The sequence below is a fragment of the Acinonyx jubatus genome, chromosome A1 (genome assembly GCF_027475565.1).
Source record: "Acinonyx jubatus isolate Ajub_Pintada_27869175 chromosome A1, VMU_Ajub_asm_v1.0, whole genome shotgun sequence".
Classification (NCBI taxonomy): Eukaryota; Metazoa; Chordata; class Mammalia; order Carnivora; family Felidae; genus Acinonyx; species Acinonyx jubatus.
The window spans coordinates 7,866,402-7,883,689 of NC_069380.1; the positions used below are offsets into that span (position 1 = coordinate 7,866,402).

At 45.5% G+C, this 17,288-nt stretch overlaps 1 protein-coding gene across 2 annotated transcripts in view; it reads right to left on the minus strand.

The window, feature by feature from the left end:
* Positions 1 to 17,288, minus strand: part of FLT1 (fms related receptor tyrosine kinase 1) — a 174,591-nt gene that overhangs the window by 94,972 nt on the left and 62,331 nt on the right. For both annotated transcript variants that reach the window (XM_053212052.1, XM_027064615.2), the window contains exon 11: positions 16,755 to 16,914. In XM_053212052.1, coding sequence (XP_053068027.1) covers positions 16,755 to 16,914 — 160 coding nt within the window. The remainder of the gene's footprint in view (positions 1 to 16,754; positions 16,915 to 17,288) is intronic.

Sequence of the window (17,288 nt, forward strand, 5' to 3'; positions counted from 1 at the left end):
CTCCCAGGCACTATTCTGGACAAGGCCACGGTTATCAGCTTCAGCTCCGCGCGGTCCTCTCCATGCGCCCAGCCTCTGTCCCTTGCCTAATGAGCTTTCGGACTCCTGCCTCCATTTGCACACAGGGTGCCAAATACAAGAGCACGGGGGGGGGGGGGGGTTATTTATAACCATCGAGTCGCAAACGATTTCCGGGGTAAGAGTGTACTCTGTGTCATCTCATCAATTGCCCTGGAGGTGAAACAAATTCGCCTTGGACTAGAGATCGATGTCAAGACGTTAGACCCAAAGGGCCGATTATGTATCCAACACAGGGCACTGGAGATCCCTCCCGTGTGACACGTCAGTCTAACTGCAAGAAGGAACCATCTGTGAGACTCTCCCACCTGGTCTAAGTAACCGGGTGGGTTCTTTCCGCACGTCATGGGAAAACACCACCCTCCAGAGATGCGCAGGACTCTACAGACCCACAAGCTTTGGGTTGAGGTTTCCTGTAGGGGTGACGGATGTGCCCTGTTCCCTTCACATTCATAAATATCTGGCTCCTCCGTGACCAAGGACAGATGAAGCCAGTCTGGGGCCACAGACAAAAGCAAAGCCAACACCGAGGTCAAAGCCACAATCTTCACTGCTGGTCCTCACAGGCAAGCTAACCGGCCACAGGCTATAACACACAGTATGCAATGTTATACTCTACTATAATAAGGGTATTTCCTACATGCTAAGCACCACGCTGAGTGATTCGTATACTCTATCTCCTTAATTCATACAACATCTTAAAAAGTAGGTACTACCATCCCCCCTTTAACGGATAGGGAAATTGAAGATTAGAGAGGGTAAGTACATTATTACCCAAGGTCAAACAGCTAGTAAATGGCGGAGGCAGATTACAAGTCAGTAATCTGATTAGTAAACGGATTACAAATTAGTTCTGACTCATTCCAGAATCTGCGCACTTAACCCTTACTCCATATGCAACACAACATCCATCAACTGTCCTCACATACCAAGAAATTGTTACACTTCAGTGCTTCTTTGTGTACAGGAAGAAAAGACACACGGGTGTGGTTTGTTTTGGATTGCCTTGCACCCCATGGTAAATAACTGATTAGCTGACCTTTCCTTCAACATTTCGCTTCTGCTAAATCCTGACTCTCGGTTGGTGAAGGGAAACTGGCAGTTACTGGGCTGATACTACTGTGCCTCAGCTAGGGAAGACATTTAAGTCCAACTAATTCTCACAGCCCCCCTTCGGCGAAACAGGCATTATCATGCCGGTTTCAAAAATTGCTTTACTACGAAGGAAACCGGGACTCAGAAGTAGCAGACCTGGGATCAGACCCCAGATGGTCTCAAATCTTTCTATCACACCAGAATTCAATCCATCACACATGACACGTTCTGTTCCCAAGAAACCTCCCCAAACCCTTCTCACCACGCTTCACAGGGTGAATCTGGCTCAGAGTCACGGGTGAGAGGAAAACTCTGGGGGTCCTCGGAATCTAACTGGTGCAAAGTCAGACACCAAGAGAAAGTGAAAAATTGGCTTTCAAAAAGCACCTAGTCCTTTGGTGGAGGGTGAAAGGGGCCGAGGGATGTTTTATAATTACATTTTTGACATAAATTCCGCTTTGTTTTGATCATAAAAATGTTCTGATGCTAAAATTATAGGAACTCTTGGGCTCCTACTGGCTGAATTTTATCACTTAAAAAAAAACGCACAACAAAAGAACAAATCCAACTTTTATCACCATCTCTGTCTTCCCCTGTGACCTACTTGTGTGGGCACGATTGCTGGACATGTTCTAGGATGTTCCAGGATGAAGCTGGCCTGTTCGACTATGAACTCCAATACACTCGTGGCGGGCAGCTGACTTTAAAGAGGGCCTCTGGGGTGGGGCTGTGCAGCGATGGGCTGCCTATTCGAGCCTGAGTCATGCCTAGGAATGAATGTATGCCTCAGTTTATAATTAAAGCACAATTAGTTAGAAAAGAGGCTCTAGAAAGCTCTATGAAGTCTCAGGACGGAGAATAACCTCCGTCTCTCTTTTTGTCCTTCTTTGGACGATGAAATCGGAGGACTCCTGGTGGGGTGGACCCTGCTTCTCTGTTTAAGGGGGTCTGACTGCACGTGCTAACTCTGATTAGAATCTGTACAGAATACCGATCATTTCAAGTTAGGAAACAAAAGGGGAGAGCAGTAACGAAGAGCAAATCGAGGCTGTAAAGTGTCTTTAAAGAAGAAAAGAAAAACTAGAAAGGAAAAAAAAGACCACCTGGCAGCCTGCCAGAGGGCACGGCCAGGACTGGTTGCCCATTATGGCGCACCCTCCTGTAGAAGAGCCTGATGTAAACTTTCCTCCGCGACTGTGCGTGTTGTGTCAAAACATTAGTGACCGTGTGCCTGAGCCATCAGATGAACAGAATCTGCAAACACCCTCTGCTCCCCTCCTCTCACGTTCTCTCCAAACACATAAAACAATATAGGGGAGGGGCCGCTGGCAGACAAAAGGTGTGGAGTTGGAAGGAGTGTTTAGACAGAATGGTTCCTGCTCCTCGTGCTCCAGGAAAAGGGCCTGGGCCTTGGGGGTGGTCACAGGGTCACGCCGAGGGGATTCTGGACGAGTGACGATTCTTGCGCACGGAGAGACCTTGTGATGCCTCGGAGCCCATACTGAAAACTACTTCTGGTCTGCACGGAGAGGGGGGAGTGGAGGCGGCTTTTCAGGGATTGAAGGCTCTGGCCCAGCTCCTTGGACAATGGTGGAGGTGATCCAGAGCCCTGACCACCTCTGTTTCGGTAAGAGCTTTTCCGTGAGCGTCTTGGCCTGGGCCACTTCCTGCTCTCCAGGGTCTCCTGCTCCATTCACACTCAGGACAGGGCCTGTCTTTCCAGGCTCTGCCTTTCTTCCTTTCTTCTCTCTCCCTGCTTGCTTCCATCAAGAACTCCAAGCTCTCCCTGATTCCGTCCCTCTTTTACAGAATCTGAGCCAGGGCCAAGGTATCCTTGCAACCCTATCACCCGGGTGACAAAGGGTAAATACTCATGTGGCCACACCCGGATATGAGTCTTAACAGGAATGCCTACTTTGTTCATTCCTTTTTCTCCTGAGTGGAAGGCTGGTCAGCTGAGGAAGGGTGATCTGATAAATAAGAAATCTTTAGCGAGATCTCCAGAGTGGCCACCAATAATGCCTTTTAACTTAAGGAGTCTTAAAGTGTTACCTCTAAATATTTCAAACTGTTGCTGCCTTTTGATTTCATGGAAAAGAAGAGAGCAGATTACTGGTCACATAGTTGTCAACGTGCAAATGTCCAGAGAGCCTTCACGGGGAGAAGCGGGGAAGCACGACATTAGGAACGTAGAATGTGCAGCTAGTCTGATCCGAGTTCCAATCACGCTTTTACAACTTCCTAGTTCGGTTACCCTGGACGGCAAAAGCCCAACCTAGAGAACCACGGTCCCAGAAAACTGCTCATAGGACTCCCATTCTTTTCAGTCCTTTGAACATTTCTGAAATAGAGGGATCGTATCACCTGTCATAAATGTTGCTTTGGTGTTAACGCCACTAGTCAGCGCTAAGGGCTCTGATGATTTCCAGTCCCGTGACACTCACTACAGGAGAAACGTTGTGGAGTCTGTGTATTCCACGTCCCGAGGATTAGGACAGGAGAAATCACTTTTCTCAGATTTCAGTTCCCTGGAAGGCTGTACCTCTCTTGGTTTGTTTTCATCCGATGGGCCCCTTCACCTTGCGAACGTCGATTTCATTTCTCTTTCTCTCTCTCCACAACTAGAAAGTAAAAGCACATGGGCCCTATCTCTGCACTAGCCTGACGGCATTTTCTCCTTTCATTCAGATTATTTGTTGTACTCTTTGTGAACCGCCTCAAATCCCTTGGGAAACGGATGTGCTCTTGGCCTCCCCGACTCAAAAGAAGCCACCCCATGTTCCTACGTCTTACTAGTTTTCTTACAGGGGTTAAAAGGCGAACAGCAGGGAGATAATTCACAGAAGATCCTTTGCATCGGTGAACACCAGGGTGGCACTCAACGAGTCAATCGATGCAATTGCTTAGCACCGTAGGTGAATTGATAACGTTACTTGTCATTTTATTATCTCCCTAGGTTAAGAACTACTTAAGAGCAGGGGCTATGTCCTGTTCGTGATGATGACCTCAGGGCCTAACCCAGCCACCCGGTGAACACGAGAGGGGAACACCTGTCTCTTGCTCAGTTGGCTGTCTGATGAGAAGAGTGACCCCTGACGATGGCCTGACTAGATGTGGACTCAACCCTGTGTCAGGCGTCAACCCTGCCATCCATCACTTACCTCAAACGCGCTGAAAAACGGGGCACTGCTGACCCTCAAATGACCTCACATGTATCCCCTCAACTAAGCACCGTGTCACCACCATCAGTGTCTGTCCATTCACGGCGAGGAGTGTTAATGGAGACAGAGGGTCTGCCTGGGACCCGGACGAACTCCTCACCGCATTATCCGTACGTGACAAACGGACACTCATGGACAATCTCAACTAAGACAGTGACGCTGACATGTGGAGAAGCATCTTCTGGTCTAACAGAAAATAGAAGACCAACCAGCAATGGTCATCGCCTTTCCTCAAGGGCGGACAAAAATATTGGCTCATAAGTATGAGTCCCATTCGATTAAAACAAAAAGATACATATTCATACATACTCCATTTAAGAAGTAGAATTGTGTCCTCTGAAAAAAGAAGAAGACCTAGTTCCTTCTGTTATTAAGGAACATACACATCTATTGAAGAGGCAAGTCAAATGCATGCTCACGTATCAGAATATTTAAAAAAAAATACCCGAATATAATTGAGTGCAGGCGAGTGAAATGCCAAGAGCCCATGTGGTGCCATCGCTGGACAAGACTTGGGGTCAATGAACGTTTGAATTGCTGAGGCAGAACTCACAAATGCGAGGAGATTCAGGATATCATAGCTCCTTTAATTTCCTAAAACAATCTGAAAATTCTGCCATTTCTGGTCCCATCTTCATTTCTTTGGAGTAAATCACCTTCGTCAGAAGACCTGTCTAAAGACGCAAGCATGTTTCCTGGGAGGACATTACCCTAACGGCATGGGACCATTCTGTCAGAAGACTGTCAGCTTTCACAACGTACTAATATATGCATGATGCCACCTCGAAAGGAAACTGCTTTGCACCGGGCAGCCCCAGAGCAATCCGAAACTACTGGACGACTGCCAGCAAATAAACTTACGTGCAATGCACCAGCCACGGAGTTAAATACTTGATATGCATTAGCTCCTTTAATCCCCCCAAACAATCTTATGATGTCAGTGCTATTATCTCTACTGTGCAGATCAGGAAACTTGGACCCACAGAGGTAGTTTATTTTACCCAGAAGCTGGTAGACAGTAGCAGGTGGCACAGCCAGGGTTCGGGCTCCAGAGGCCATGACCTTTAACCCTAGACTATATTTTTCTGCATCCTAACGCTTCTTAAAATTGGTTCTTGATATCATGAACATCGGCCCCTCTAAACATATTTGCTTTCTGGATCATGAGCTTTTGGCCCCAAATTTCTCAATTTAAGGTCTAAATACTTGTTGTAGAACCAATCCTAGTAGTGAAAATGAAGTGACTGGTTGACGATGTGCCAGAAGATGCTCAACGATAGACTCTGACATGTCAACCAGGGCTGGTTTCCTAACAAGGTACTTAAACTTTCTATAAATGGTAATAATTACAGTAGCTGCCTCATAGAAGCTCTGTAATAATTACATGAGACAACACACATAGAGCACAAATTGAGCACTTAACATCCTCTAGATAAGTGCTCAATAATTTTCAGCTATAAAAGAAATAAACATAGAAGTCCTAGGCCAGAGGGTCTTCTACTGGACATACTCTTCTATTTGGCTCTACATGGTCTCTAAATACCCACTTTTATTTTCCTCACCTTACTTTTTCACCCTCACAAGACAGAATTTCTCAACAAGGTAGCAATTAGTGATCGTCTTACATCATTTTCAATGATGAAGGCAAGGCATACGGAACATTAAAAGCCTAAGGAAAGGCAATAATGCCTTTCCTTAAATTTCCTTAAATGATGCCTCCAGCTCATTTTTTAAAAAGCTCGAGTGAAAACCCACGTTCTTGGAGTTTAAGGCTTTGGTCTTCAGACATGCAGGACAGCATGTACATGACACATGCTAATGACGTGCCACAGGAGGAAGACGACCAAAAAAGGAGCCTATGAAAGTCTATCGGTCTGTAAGAGTTACAGGGTGGGTCTGTGGGAAGGAGACAAAACAGCCAGGCATTAGCCAGGAAAGGAAATGATTGGCCGGCTCAATTGTTTAGCCCCTCACTCAAAGAATTCCACATCAGATCCGGATTTACTTTGCCAACTTTTGGCTTTAATTTTTCTGCACCCAACTCTGATGCTCCGGCCAAATTCCTCTCCAAGCATGGCCTTTTCAACTCTTCAACCTACTCCCATCCTCATGCTACTCTGTCACATCTATGTTCCTTCCATTTGACATTCTAGGACCTCCCCGCCATCTTGAGGATTCAGATCTTATTTCCTCCGCGCGGTTTCCTCTAAACCGCAGTCCTCACCACCGACCTCCACTGAAGCCACAATGGTTCATTTATTCAACCAGATTACAGGCACCTTCCATGGAGACTCGATGCAATGTTATGGTGGAAATAATAAAAGGGAATAATAAACAGGAAATCAGAGACTTGGGTCTAGTCCTGGGTTTGCCATTAACTAGCTGTGAGGTGAGGGATAATTCTTTATCTTTGAGCCAGTTTCTCCTCTATAAAGCTCTTTTTAATCGCTGAAATTCCCCAATTCTAAGTGAATTAAGCATTCAAAGTGACTAGATCAGGGCCTGCTGAGGCTCAGATTTGCAGCCACCATGTTTTTATTTTATTCAGTCATCAACTGCAAACCCTATGCTCTCTCCTTCATGGTCTTTTGTCCCCCCCTTATTCTTCAAATCCTTTGCCTTCCTGTGCCTCTTGCAAAAATCCACAGCTTTTGTGAGCCCTCTGAGGGCTGAGTGCTTGCTGAATCCTGATCCGGAAAAATCAATCCTGAACAACAAATAAGGGAACGCAACTTCCTTGCAAAGGATCAAATAAATACCCCTGCATGGGGAGAAAGTCCCAGAGAGGGCCAGTGCCACCAGAGTCAAAGTGTCAAGTGGACCGTTTGACTTGCTACCCTCTTCAGGTTGGTCTGATTTAGACCTGCTCATCCCACTGGGGTTCACGCCCCCTCAAAGGGTCTATTCCCACCTGTAGGTCTGGGGCCCAAACCAGAGCAGGTGGTCTGGTCACCAGTTCCCAAAGTAATTGTGAAATGTGAATCCACTTCTCCCATCTGCTGCTAACCTCTTTCTCCTCTCCCCTCCCATCCTCGGTGCGACTCTGACTCAACAGACTTTGAGAGATCACTGGTGACAAGAGTAAACCCAGTGGGCTAAGCCAGTGCCTCCCCAAACCCGTCCCCTCAAGGATTTCTGCTCCTTCCTCTGGGAACCCATAGGGGTGCACTCAGAGGAGTCCCGTGGGATACCAATGGAAAGTAACCTTCTGAAATGCCAAACTACTTAGCCTCTCTTATTACCTGAAAACACCTGAGAAAGAATTTTTTTTAAGTTTGTTTTGAGAGAGACAGAGTGCAAGGGTGGGGGTGGGGAAGAGAGAGAGAGAGACAGAGAGAGACAGAGAGAGACAGAGAGACAGAGAGACAGAGAGAGAGAGAGAGAGAGAGAGAGAGAGAGAGAGAATATTTTAGGCAGGCACTATCAGCACAGAGCCCAACTCGGGGCTTGATCTTACAAACCATGAGATCATGACTTGAGCCAAAATCAACAGTGGGAGGCTTAATCGACTCAGCCACCCAGGCACCCCAAGGAAGAACTTTCTGAGCTTCAGTTTCCTAATGGGGAAATTATGTCCATTATGTAGAACTGTACAGATTAGGGATAATATGTGTAAAGGGATGAGGGCAACTTTGGCACCAGGGAGGGCTCATTGATTCCATCCATTATAGCTGTTACCATTAAGTAGACAGTGGCATTCAAGGTGACAAGACATCCCCAAGGCTTCTAGAGAAAGTATGAAGAAACAAGTTCCAGTGACTTGAAGTGCATTATAAGACACCACCCGGCCATAGTCTAAATCCATCACATCCTTTCTACACAATACATCAGGCTCTACTTTTTCACCTAAAAGGGCAGTGAAGTTACATTAAAACCACAGACTAGAGTCCGTGTTTCAAGAAACAGTCTACTGATTTTATTCTTTGTGCTACACAGTGTGGGGGGAGAAACAGTCTACTAAGTCAGTGGAGATCTAATCAAAATGTAGATTTCTAAGAGCAGGTGCATGTTTTATAAGTAATTTGTCCTATTTATCCATGACCTAAGGCTCCTGTGTCAGGACAGGAATTTGTAGATTCGGTCATGAAAACGCCCACTCAATTCTTAAAAATCTGTGAGCACGGCCCGAAATAATTTGAGAGACTCTGCCGATCTTTGCAAGGAACCTTCCCAAACTGTGTGTCGTTGCCTTCTGGTAGTCCTAATCCCGGGACGCTATGCTGAATTTTGCTCAAAAGATCCCTATAGAAATCATTCTGCGTAGACTTCCCATGACTCAGCCTTTTGGTTTAATTTAAACACATAATGAAATGCTTGATAGCAATTACAGGAGACAGTTAATTCATTAGAGACAATTATTCATCAGACTCGCTGTATTACCACGAGGAGTGGGAAAAAGAGGAACATCTCACAAAGCACAGGAAAGTGGCAGAGAGGCATTTGGCAAACAAACTCGTGCTCTGTTCTCAGGACTTTGCATGAAATATTAACAAGGGCTGTTGTCCAAACATTCACATTGGACAACACGCACTTCCTCGTCCAGCAATTATATAATAGAAAGCAAGAAGTTTCTCATTAGTAAGTGAACGTTCACTTTTCGCTTGTGATGAAAGCCTCCTGTATAAGACGGCCAGATTTATTTGAACTTGTGTGTTCAAGCTCAAAGTGCTGCTACGATGGTCTTTGGCGCATTAGTCTTTAAAAGCCCCCGTTTCGATTCGAAGTCTTGTATATGGCAAATTAAAATTCTCGATAGCATGGCTGGCTTGAGTCCACAGATCCATACCACACGCTGCACAGAAAACATGTCAAGAGACACATGGATGCAAATCGCATGTATACCCTAGAGGAACGTGGTAAATATTAAAACATGCAGTGTGTGGTATTTCCAAAAGAAGGGGTCTTCTTAAATTATGCTTCCCTCTCACACCTGATCTATGTTTGGCCCCCAGGAAAGATGTTGACCTTTTCAATGTTTAAATTGTTAACACTTCCAGTTTGTAGCTAGAAGACAGAATATGGGACATGAAACTCTTTCAATAGTAATAATAATAAATAATAATAATAGACATTCAAGCTGGCCGTCAATTAAATCCTTGAGTGCGTTTCTAATTAACTACCATTAACAACTGTTTTGTTTTGGTCCTGTTCGTTGTGTGCATCAGTGGGGTATGGAGAATTATGCTTCTCTCAAACGATCTACCCCTCACACATCCCTAATGATTCAGGCCTTCCTCTTTTTGCCAATTTGCTGATGGAAACAATAGAGAGATGCAATTAAGCAAGCCCTTCTCGGAGTTCCTAGATGCCTCCGCCTTCCCTCATTTTGTAGGCTGCCTCCCATCCCCACCCCTACCAAGAAGACCTGCGAACCACACTCAGCCCCAGAGTGGTCCGCTTTCCCTAGACCGCCCCCTCCCCCACCCAGTCCTCTACTGCTGGGCAGGTGGAGAGTGTTCAGAAATGGGACATCAAACTGTGTGACCGAAATTATTACTTCCCATGAAACTTCTAAAGCATGTAATTATGGGGAGACTCCAGCAGACGGGACTGGCTTTAGGGTTTTGGAAGCAGTTCCTCGAAATTCCACCTCCGTCTACGGGGTGTTTCTTCCAAAATCCACCATTTTCGCTCAGGCAGAGTTCTCTGCCCCCTTCACCTTCCATGAGCTGAGAATCCAATTACACGTCTCACATTCCGAGGGGCTCGCTGGCCAAAGACCAAACAAAACAAGCACAGTTTGAGGGCTAACTGGGCAAAGAACGATAATGCCTTTGCTTGGGTGGGCTGGACGAAGACTGGAGAAGGTAGTCCAGGTTGGCAGTGAGGAAAATGTGGGTTGACACCAGTAGTGGGGAAGCTGTGGGGTTTTCTTTTTTAATGGGTAATTACCGGCATTATAATTACCGAGGCGGTTCTCTGTAGCACAGAACACATGCTTACCCGTCAGACTTTTCCTAACAACCATTGTATTTTCACGAGCTGATTTTTTCAGTGAGTTTGGCATTGATCCTCAGAGTTAATCCTTAGATCAAATTGCTTTGTGATTTGTAAGAAGCAGAAGGGAAACATCAGTGTGCAACAACTAGGAAATCATTTCAAGCTTTTTTGAATGCAGAAAATGTCATTTTTAAGTGATTTTCTCATTTCACTCATGAATAGCTGTGTATTATAGGAAAGGGGAAGCGGGGCAGTTACCATCTACAGAAGGGGAAATTGAAGCACAGATTAAATAGCCGGCCAAGGTCACACAGAAGTCAGGGCCTGTGCCAAGAATAGAACCCACTTCCTCGCTTCCCAGGTCTCTGTCCCTGAGACGAGGGAATACGTATAGATAAAATAAGTAATTCCCAAATATGCTGGATCTTACAGAATTAAAACATAAATGCTAGCGGCCAATGGTGGGGATCTTTGTTTTGTACACGGTTGGCGTGAAAAGTAGGTGACTGCCAGTGCATTTGGGTCGAATACTGATGATGAGCAAAATGCATTTGCAAGATGCAAGCGATGTTTGGGGCGCCTGGGAGGTTCAGCCAGTCGAGCGACCGACTCTCGGTTTCGGCTCAGGTCATGATCTCACAGTTCGTGAGTCTGAGCCCTGCATCAGGCTCTGCGCTGCCACCGTGGCGCCTGCTTGAAATTTCTCTCTCTCCCTCCCTTTCTGTCCCTCCCCATCACGTGAGCACGTGCCTGTGCGCGATCCCTCTCTTAAATAAACATTAAGGACGTGTACTTTTTTAAAAAGATGGAAGCAACGTTTAATGCACGGGAAGGAGCCCAAGTTTCTCTCTGTGTCATCACGGACAGCCAGTAAAAGAAAATGAGGTTTTTCACAAAGAACTCAAAACACTTAACAATCCGTTCCACTAAAGGACACCAGGGTAGTCGGTGCTGCGACTCTATTATAATCAGTGTGACGTTGATAGTTAGATGGAGACAGAGAACTAAAGCAGCCTGTGACGGAAAGAACGCGTGCTCTGAAAACAAAGCCGCGGTCATCAATGGTCACAGGCCTTCACCTTCCCTGGAGAAAAGACCCAAACACACTCATCATGTGACAAGTGGGCCTTAGTTTTAAAAAGAAGCAAAGGCCACCCCAGAAACAACTGGGTAGACCCTGGGCGCTGACAGAAAGGCAAGCTGCGTTAATGGGTTAACGGCGAGTGTCAGGAAGGATGACCCGGCAACGGCTAACCGCCACTCACCAGCCTCCTGTTTGTGGGGGGCAGAGGGGCCAGCCAGGCCTAGAATTCTCCAGTCGGTTACTGGCAGGTCCCCTTGGTGCTCAAGCACGTGCGAATAAAAGCCGTCTTGCGACAGACTCTTCCTGCGAAAATGTAACCGGTTGATCTGCAGTACCAACATCACACCAAGGCTGTCCTGTCTGTTCCTTGTTTCCTCCTGGGCCCCCTAAATCCATCTCTTCCGCTTCCCAAAGAGGGTTCCCTTCCCTCCAGCCCAAGACTGTTACTCGTCCCTTGACAGACCAACCTCCACACAGCAGGCAACCTCGTCCAAACTAGTCCCAGGGCGGCATGTGGCGAAGGACCACGCAAGCCAGACCAGCCCATCGCATGGGCGGGTCAGGAGTCCTACTTAGTTCTTCAAAATCCAGGGGGGGGAGGTGAAGTTCTAGAATCTATCACGGGCTCGCCGAGGAGGAGTCAGCTCTCCCACATCCTACTCTGCCCCACCCTGGCCTTCGCCAACCCACAGGTCAGGATCACTTCCCTCCATGACCGAAACGAGTGAGCGAGACAGGCCACAGGCTGGGACGGTTACTTCACTCCCCCCACGGCACAGTTTTGTGTGCTTTTACTGTGACCGAACTCGTCTGTATGTCCTTCATTTTTCTTCTGAGAAAAATCACGTTCCGTTTTCCTCAATTCTACAGCCCAGATCTACTACTTTTCCATCGCTCAAGCACAGGAAAAGTCACATTTTACTTTCCAAGACTTGGGTTCCCTTCTCGGAAGCGCTGGGTTAGAAATGGTCACTGTTGGGAAACGAACTCTATAAGTAGGCAGAAAATTCTTCTCAAGTTCCTTAAAAGTTTGGAGGCTCGTTTAGAGAATTTTACCCCACTGCTAGCGGTAATCACAACCTTGCCTTCCTAGGACACTCTGTACCTTTCCCAAACACGTTATCTCACTTGATCCTCATCGTGTCTCTGTGAAGCGTGTGTAATTTATCTGTATTTTATATGAACAGAGGCTATAAACTACACACATGTGAAAGGTGCCGTAAGCTTAACACCCCGGTGCACACTCCCTAGGTGATGCCCACACGAACAAGGGACAAGTTTAGGAATATCCGCTTAGAAGTCTCTGCCAGTTGCTGAGGATAAGAAGGAATCCAAAATTCCACTTCATCTGGTATTCATCAGTTATTTTAATGCTATTAAAAATTCAAAAGAGGAGCGCCCTGGAGCAGCTCAGTGGGTTAAGTGTCCGACTTCCGGTCATGATCTCACGGTTCATGGGTTCGAGCCCCGCGTCGGGCTCTGTGCCGACAGCTGGGAGCCTGGAGCCCGCTTTGGATTCTGTGTCTCCCTCTCTCTCTGCCCCTCCCCCACTCGTGCTCGGTCTCTCTCTGTCTCAAAAATACACCAACACTAAAAAAAATTTATTTTTAATTCAAAAGAAATGTTCTAGTTCTACTATCTTAGCCTCCGAATGTGCCGAAGAGTAAAAGGGGAAAAGATTCTGCTATTTCCTCTCAGCTCGTTAGGAATCTGAGTCAAAAAGGACCCAACCACCCTTTTCCTCCTTTCTTTCATTCCTAATGTTTTCTAAGAACTAACTTGAGGTGAATCAAAAGCATAGCTAAAACACGGCTCAGCAGTGGATCACATTTAAAAAAAAAAAAAAAGAAGAAATTTCTGTGCATTTTATTTATGGTTCTTAATTTCAACAAAGATGAATTAGCTGAGCCATAGTTCTGAAAGTTTTAAAATACATTTATGTATTTATTGGGCTCCAGGAAACTATACAATTTAAGTCTGAACCTCTCTAACTTAGATACATGAGCCAGTCGGCCATATCAACCCAATTAAGAAGTTGAAGCTCCTTAAAACACATTCAAACCTCAAAACTAAACTCACGCTTTGGTTGTGTCCATACGCAGACATGTCCTTTACCTAGAGCCTAAAATTTAAATACCAAGAATTATCCTATATAGTCAAGAGTAATGTGCATATCAATCACCTAATCTCTTGACGGCCACACATAGATGCCACCATGCAAATATGTTACTATGTAACTCAAAATAAGATTCTAAAAATTCATGCAATAGAACGCCCTTTATTCAAATGTCACTAACTAAAATTCCTATCTACAACGGAATCTAGGTGCCAGGTACCCAAAATACATTTATATAAAAACATATTTCATGGGGCGCCTGGGTGGCTCAGTCGGTTCAGCGTCCGACTTCGGCTCAGGTCACGATCTCGCGGTCCGTGAGTTCGAGCCCCGCGTCAACATTTATATAAAAACATATTTCATGGGGCGCCTGGGTGGCTCAGTCGGTTCAGCGTCCGACTTCGGCTCAGGTCACGATCTCGCGGTCCGTGAGTTCGAGCCCCGCGTCGGGCTCTGTGCTGATGGCTCAGAGCCTGGAGCCTGCTTCGGATTCTGTGTCTCCCTCTCTCTCTGACCCTCCCCCATTCATGCTCTGTCTCTATCTCAAAAATAAATAAACGTTAAAAAAAATTAAAAACGTATTTCAAACTTCTAGTAATTAAAGAAAGATCCATGTATCTTCCAATTTTAGCTTCTGTCTGACAGTGTGAAGTAGAATTATTCTATTTGTGTCCTAGTGCACATAACTCCCATATCTCTTTCTGAACTATTTCTAAGTTAAATGTACTGTTTTAACCAGCAAACGCCCAATCTGGGCCCGACACAGGTAAGCCACTCGGTCTGTTGACTGAAGAAAAAAAAAAAGAGAACTTCTGATGGATATGCACATTTTGTAGCAGATAATTTCAAGCAACAACACATTTTTTTATAAATGAAGCATCACTGAAAAAGTTAAAGCTTTCGTTTCTGATCTGTCTGTGATTGGTTTAAAAAATGTCTCAAACGGAGAATAAGTCAAATGGTCAACAAACATCTACTGAAGAGTTGAGGCACTCTCTGAGACTTGAGAGTAGTCCAGGAGGAGACAGAGCTCAGTAAACTTACTCTGTAAGTAACACGGGAGAAGGAGTTCAGGTACCACCGAAGAAATCGGAAAAAGACAGCAAGAGAGTTAACGTGTCCATAGTTTTACTTTGGTTGACCTCATTCCCCAAACCCTATTTTAAATCTTTTAAGTTTATTTGACAGAGAGAGAGAGAGGGAGGGAGGGAGAGTGAGAACACAAGCTGAGCAGAGAGAGGGAGAGAGAAAGAGAATCCCAAGCAAACTCCACACTGCCAGTGCGGAGCCCAACGTGGGGCTCAAACTCATGAACTGTGAGATCATGACCTGAGCTGAAATCGAGAGTCTGACGCTTCACCGACTGAGTCATTCAGGCACCCTCCCCAAACCACATTTTAACAGCATTATTCAAACCCAACTTCATACTATTATATTCCCACACAATTATTTTCTCAGAGTTCCTAGGTCTATCCTAAGTAGAACTGAAATTTTAGATTCATTATTATCAAAACAAAAATTAAAAACATCTATAAAAAACTATGTTTTCTACAAACATTGAACTTTATACTTTTCTCTGAATAGCTTAGTTATTTTTGACGTATTTGCACGTCAGGTTAGCACAAATACAGGAATGGATCCACAAATGGGTATGCCTACCCCTAAATGAGCAAAATCATACAAAATCTCAGTAGATCTCACTGTGTTTGGGGCTAAATATCCACAGTGGTAAAGAAGGTATTCGAGCTTAGTAACTTCTCCATACTTCTGTTCTTAGAAAATTGAAATGTGGGGCGCCTGGGTGGCGCAGTCGGTTAAGCGTCCGACTTCAGCCAGGTCACGATCTCGCGGTCCGGGAGTTCAAGCCCCGTGTCAGGCTCTGGGCTGATGGCTCAGAGCCTGGAGCCTGTTTCCGATTCTGTGTCTCCCTCTCTCTCTGCCCCTCCCCCGTTCATGCTCTGTCTCTCTCTGTCCCAAAAATAAACAAACGTTGAAAAAAAAAAAAAAGAAAAGAAAATTGAAATGATATTCAGATGAGAAATCAGGCGTGTGTGGCAATAGCTACTTCTTCGGAACCCTAGAGTTCATGAGCTAACTTTCACTGTCAGAATCCAAGGCCTTAGACAAAGGATTGAAACACACGGTGAAGAAACGCTGACACTGCAGGAAGAATTTAGAAAACCAAACAGCCACTTCTGTTTATGCTAGAATTGTGTCTTTCTTATTTTTTTAGCAAGCCGATTTTGCTTTTGTTTTCATTTTTGTTGAATAGCAATTTCCCCCAACACTCCGCAAGTGGGGTGAAACAAACATTATGGCATGATGATCATTCTTGGGCAGTCTCAATAATACCTTCTTGTTGCATGCATCGATTCTATTCCTGTTCTTCAAATCGGCTCCCACCAACTGTCCTCAGCATCATCCCTCTAGACTAAACAAAAATGGGAGAAGGGCAGGCAGGACTGTCACCAACAGGATGCAAGGAAACGCCATACAATGACCAGAAGGGAGGGATGCACCGTTCAGCAAATACACGGTGAGCGTCGACTACCACGTGCACCACGCCCAAAGACACAGAGAAGCTCTCAGCCGGCTCGTGGTTAAGAGAAACGACACATGTACGCAAGCCTGGCAAAGTCACGATGGTGTACGAGGTGTGGTTCATACTGAAGAGGGAGAAAGGGGTCTGAATGAGGCAGTTAGGAGTGCTCGCGGCACAGAAGCTGACACACGAACTGAGCCTTGGGGGATAAGGAAGGACTTCTGGAGGGGGGGCAGCAAATGGGTGGGAGCGCATTTCAGATGAATGGAAGAGCATGGGTAGCGATCATCAGGGCAGGGAAGGTCTCCCATCATGTCCAACGTTCACAAAACACGAAGAAGCTGAATTAGCCAAAGTCTAGGGATTCTCAGTTGAAAACAAGAGACTGGAGTTCAAACCTGAGTGTCAAAAAAGGTGAAGATAACCTGTCCCTGTGCTCCCCAAACTATAAACTAGAGAGAAAAATGATGACATGGTTAGCACTGAGTAAGGAAGAAGAGTAGATATTGCCCCCTTTTTCCCACGGGAGGGAAAGTCTTTGCACCAAATACGGCTGCGTATTCCATTTGCAAACTTCCATCTCTGTCCATTAAAGAATCGCGAGTCCAAGTATAATAATCACGAGTTTCAGTATAACAGGTATACTTGAAAGTTATTCAGGAAACAAACTGTCCTTACCTTGCTTTGGAATGATTATGGTGACAGGGACGCCAGAACCACCTGACTGTAGGTTGAGGGATACCATAAATGGTACAAGTCAGGGTCTGTCTGCTGCCCAGGGGGTAGAGGGTCGGGTCTGGAAAGGACGACACGGCCTTTTCATAAATCTGGGGTTTCACTGGAAGGGAGATGAACAGGACAGAAGTCAAGAGCTGTACGGTGACTTTCTCCCGGGCCACAGCCTGAAGGACCACATTCCCACTGGTTTTGATGTCAGGGAAACAAACACATATTTGCTGGCATTACAGCTATTTTTTTTTTTTTTTTTTAAAGTAGAATCGCTTTGGTAACAGCAGAGAATTGATTCCATGGTATGGACATCATGACTACAGTTATAACAAAAACATTTATTGCTTATGGAAGATAACAAGCAGACATGAAACCGTTTTGATGGGGGCATATGTGATTTTTAAAATAATTACTTAAAAGGGGCGCCTGGGTGGCTCAGTCAGTTAAGCATCCGACTTCAGCTCAGGTCATGATTTCACAGCT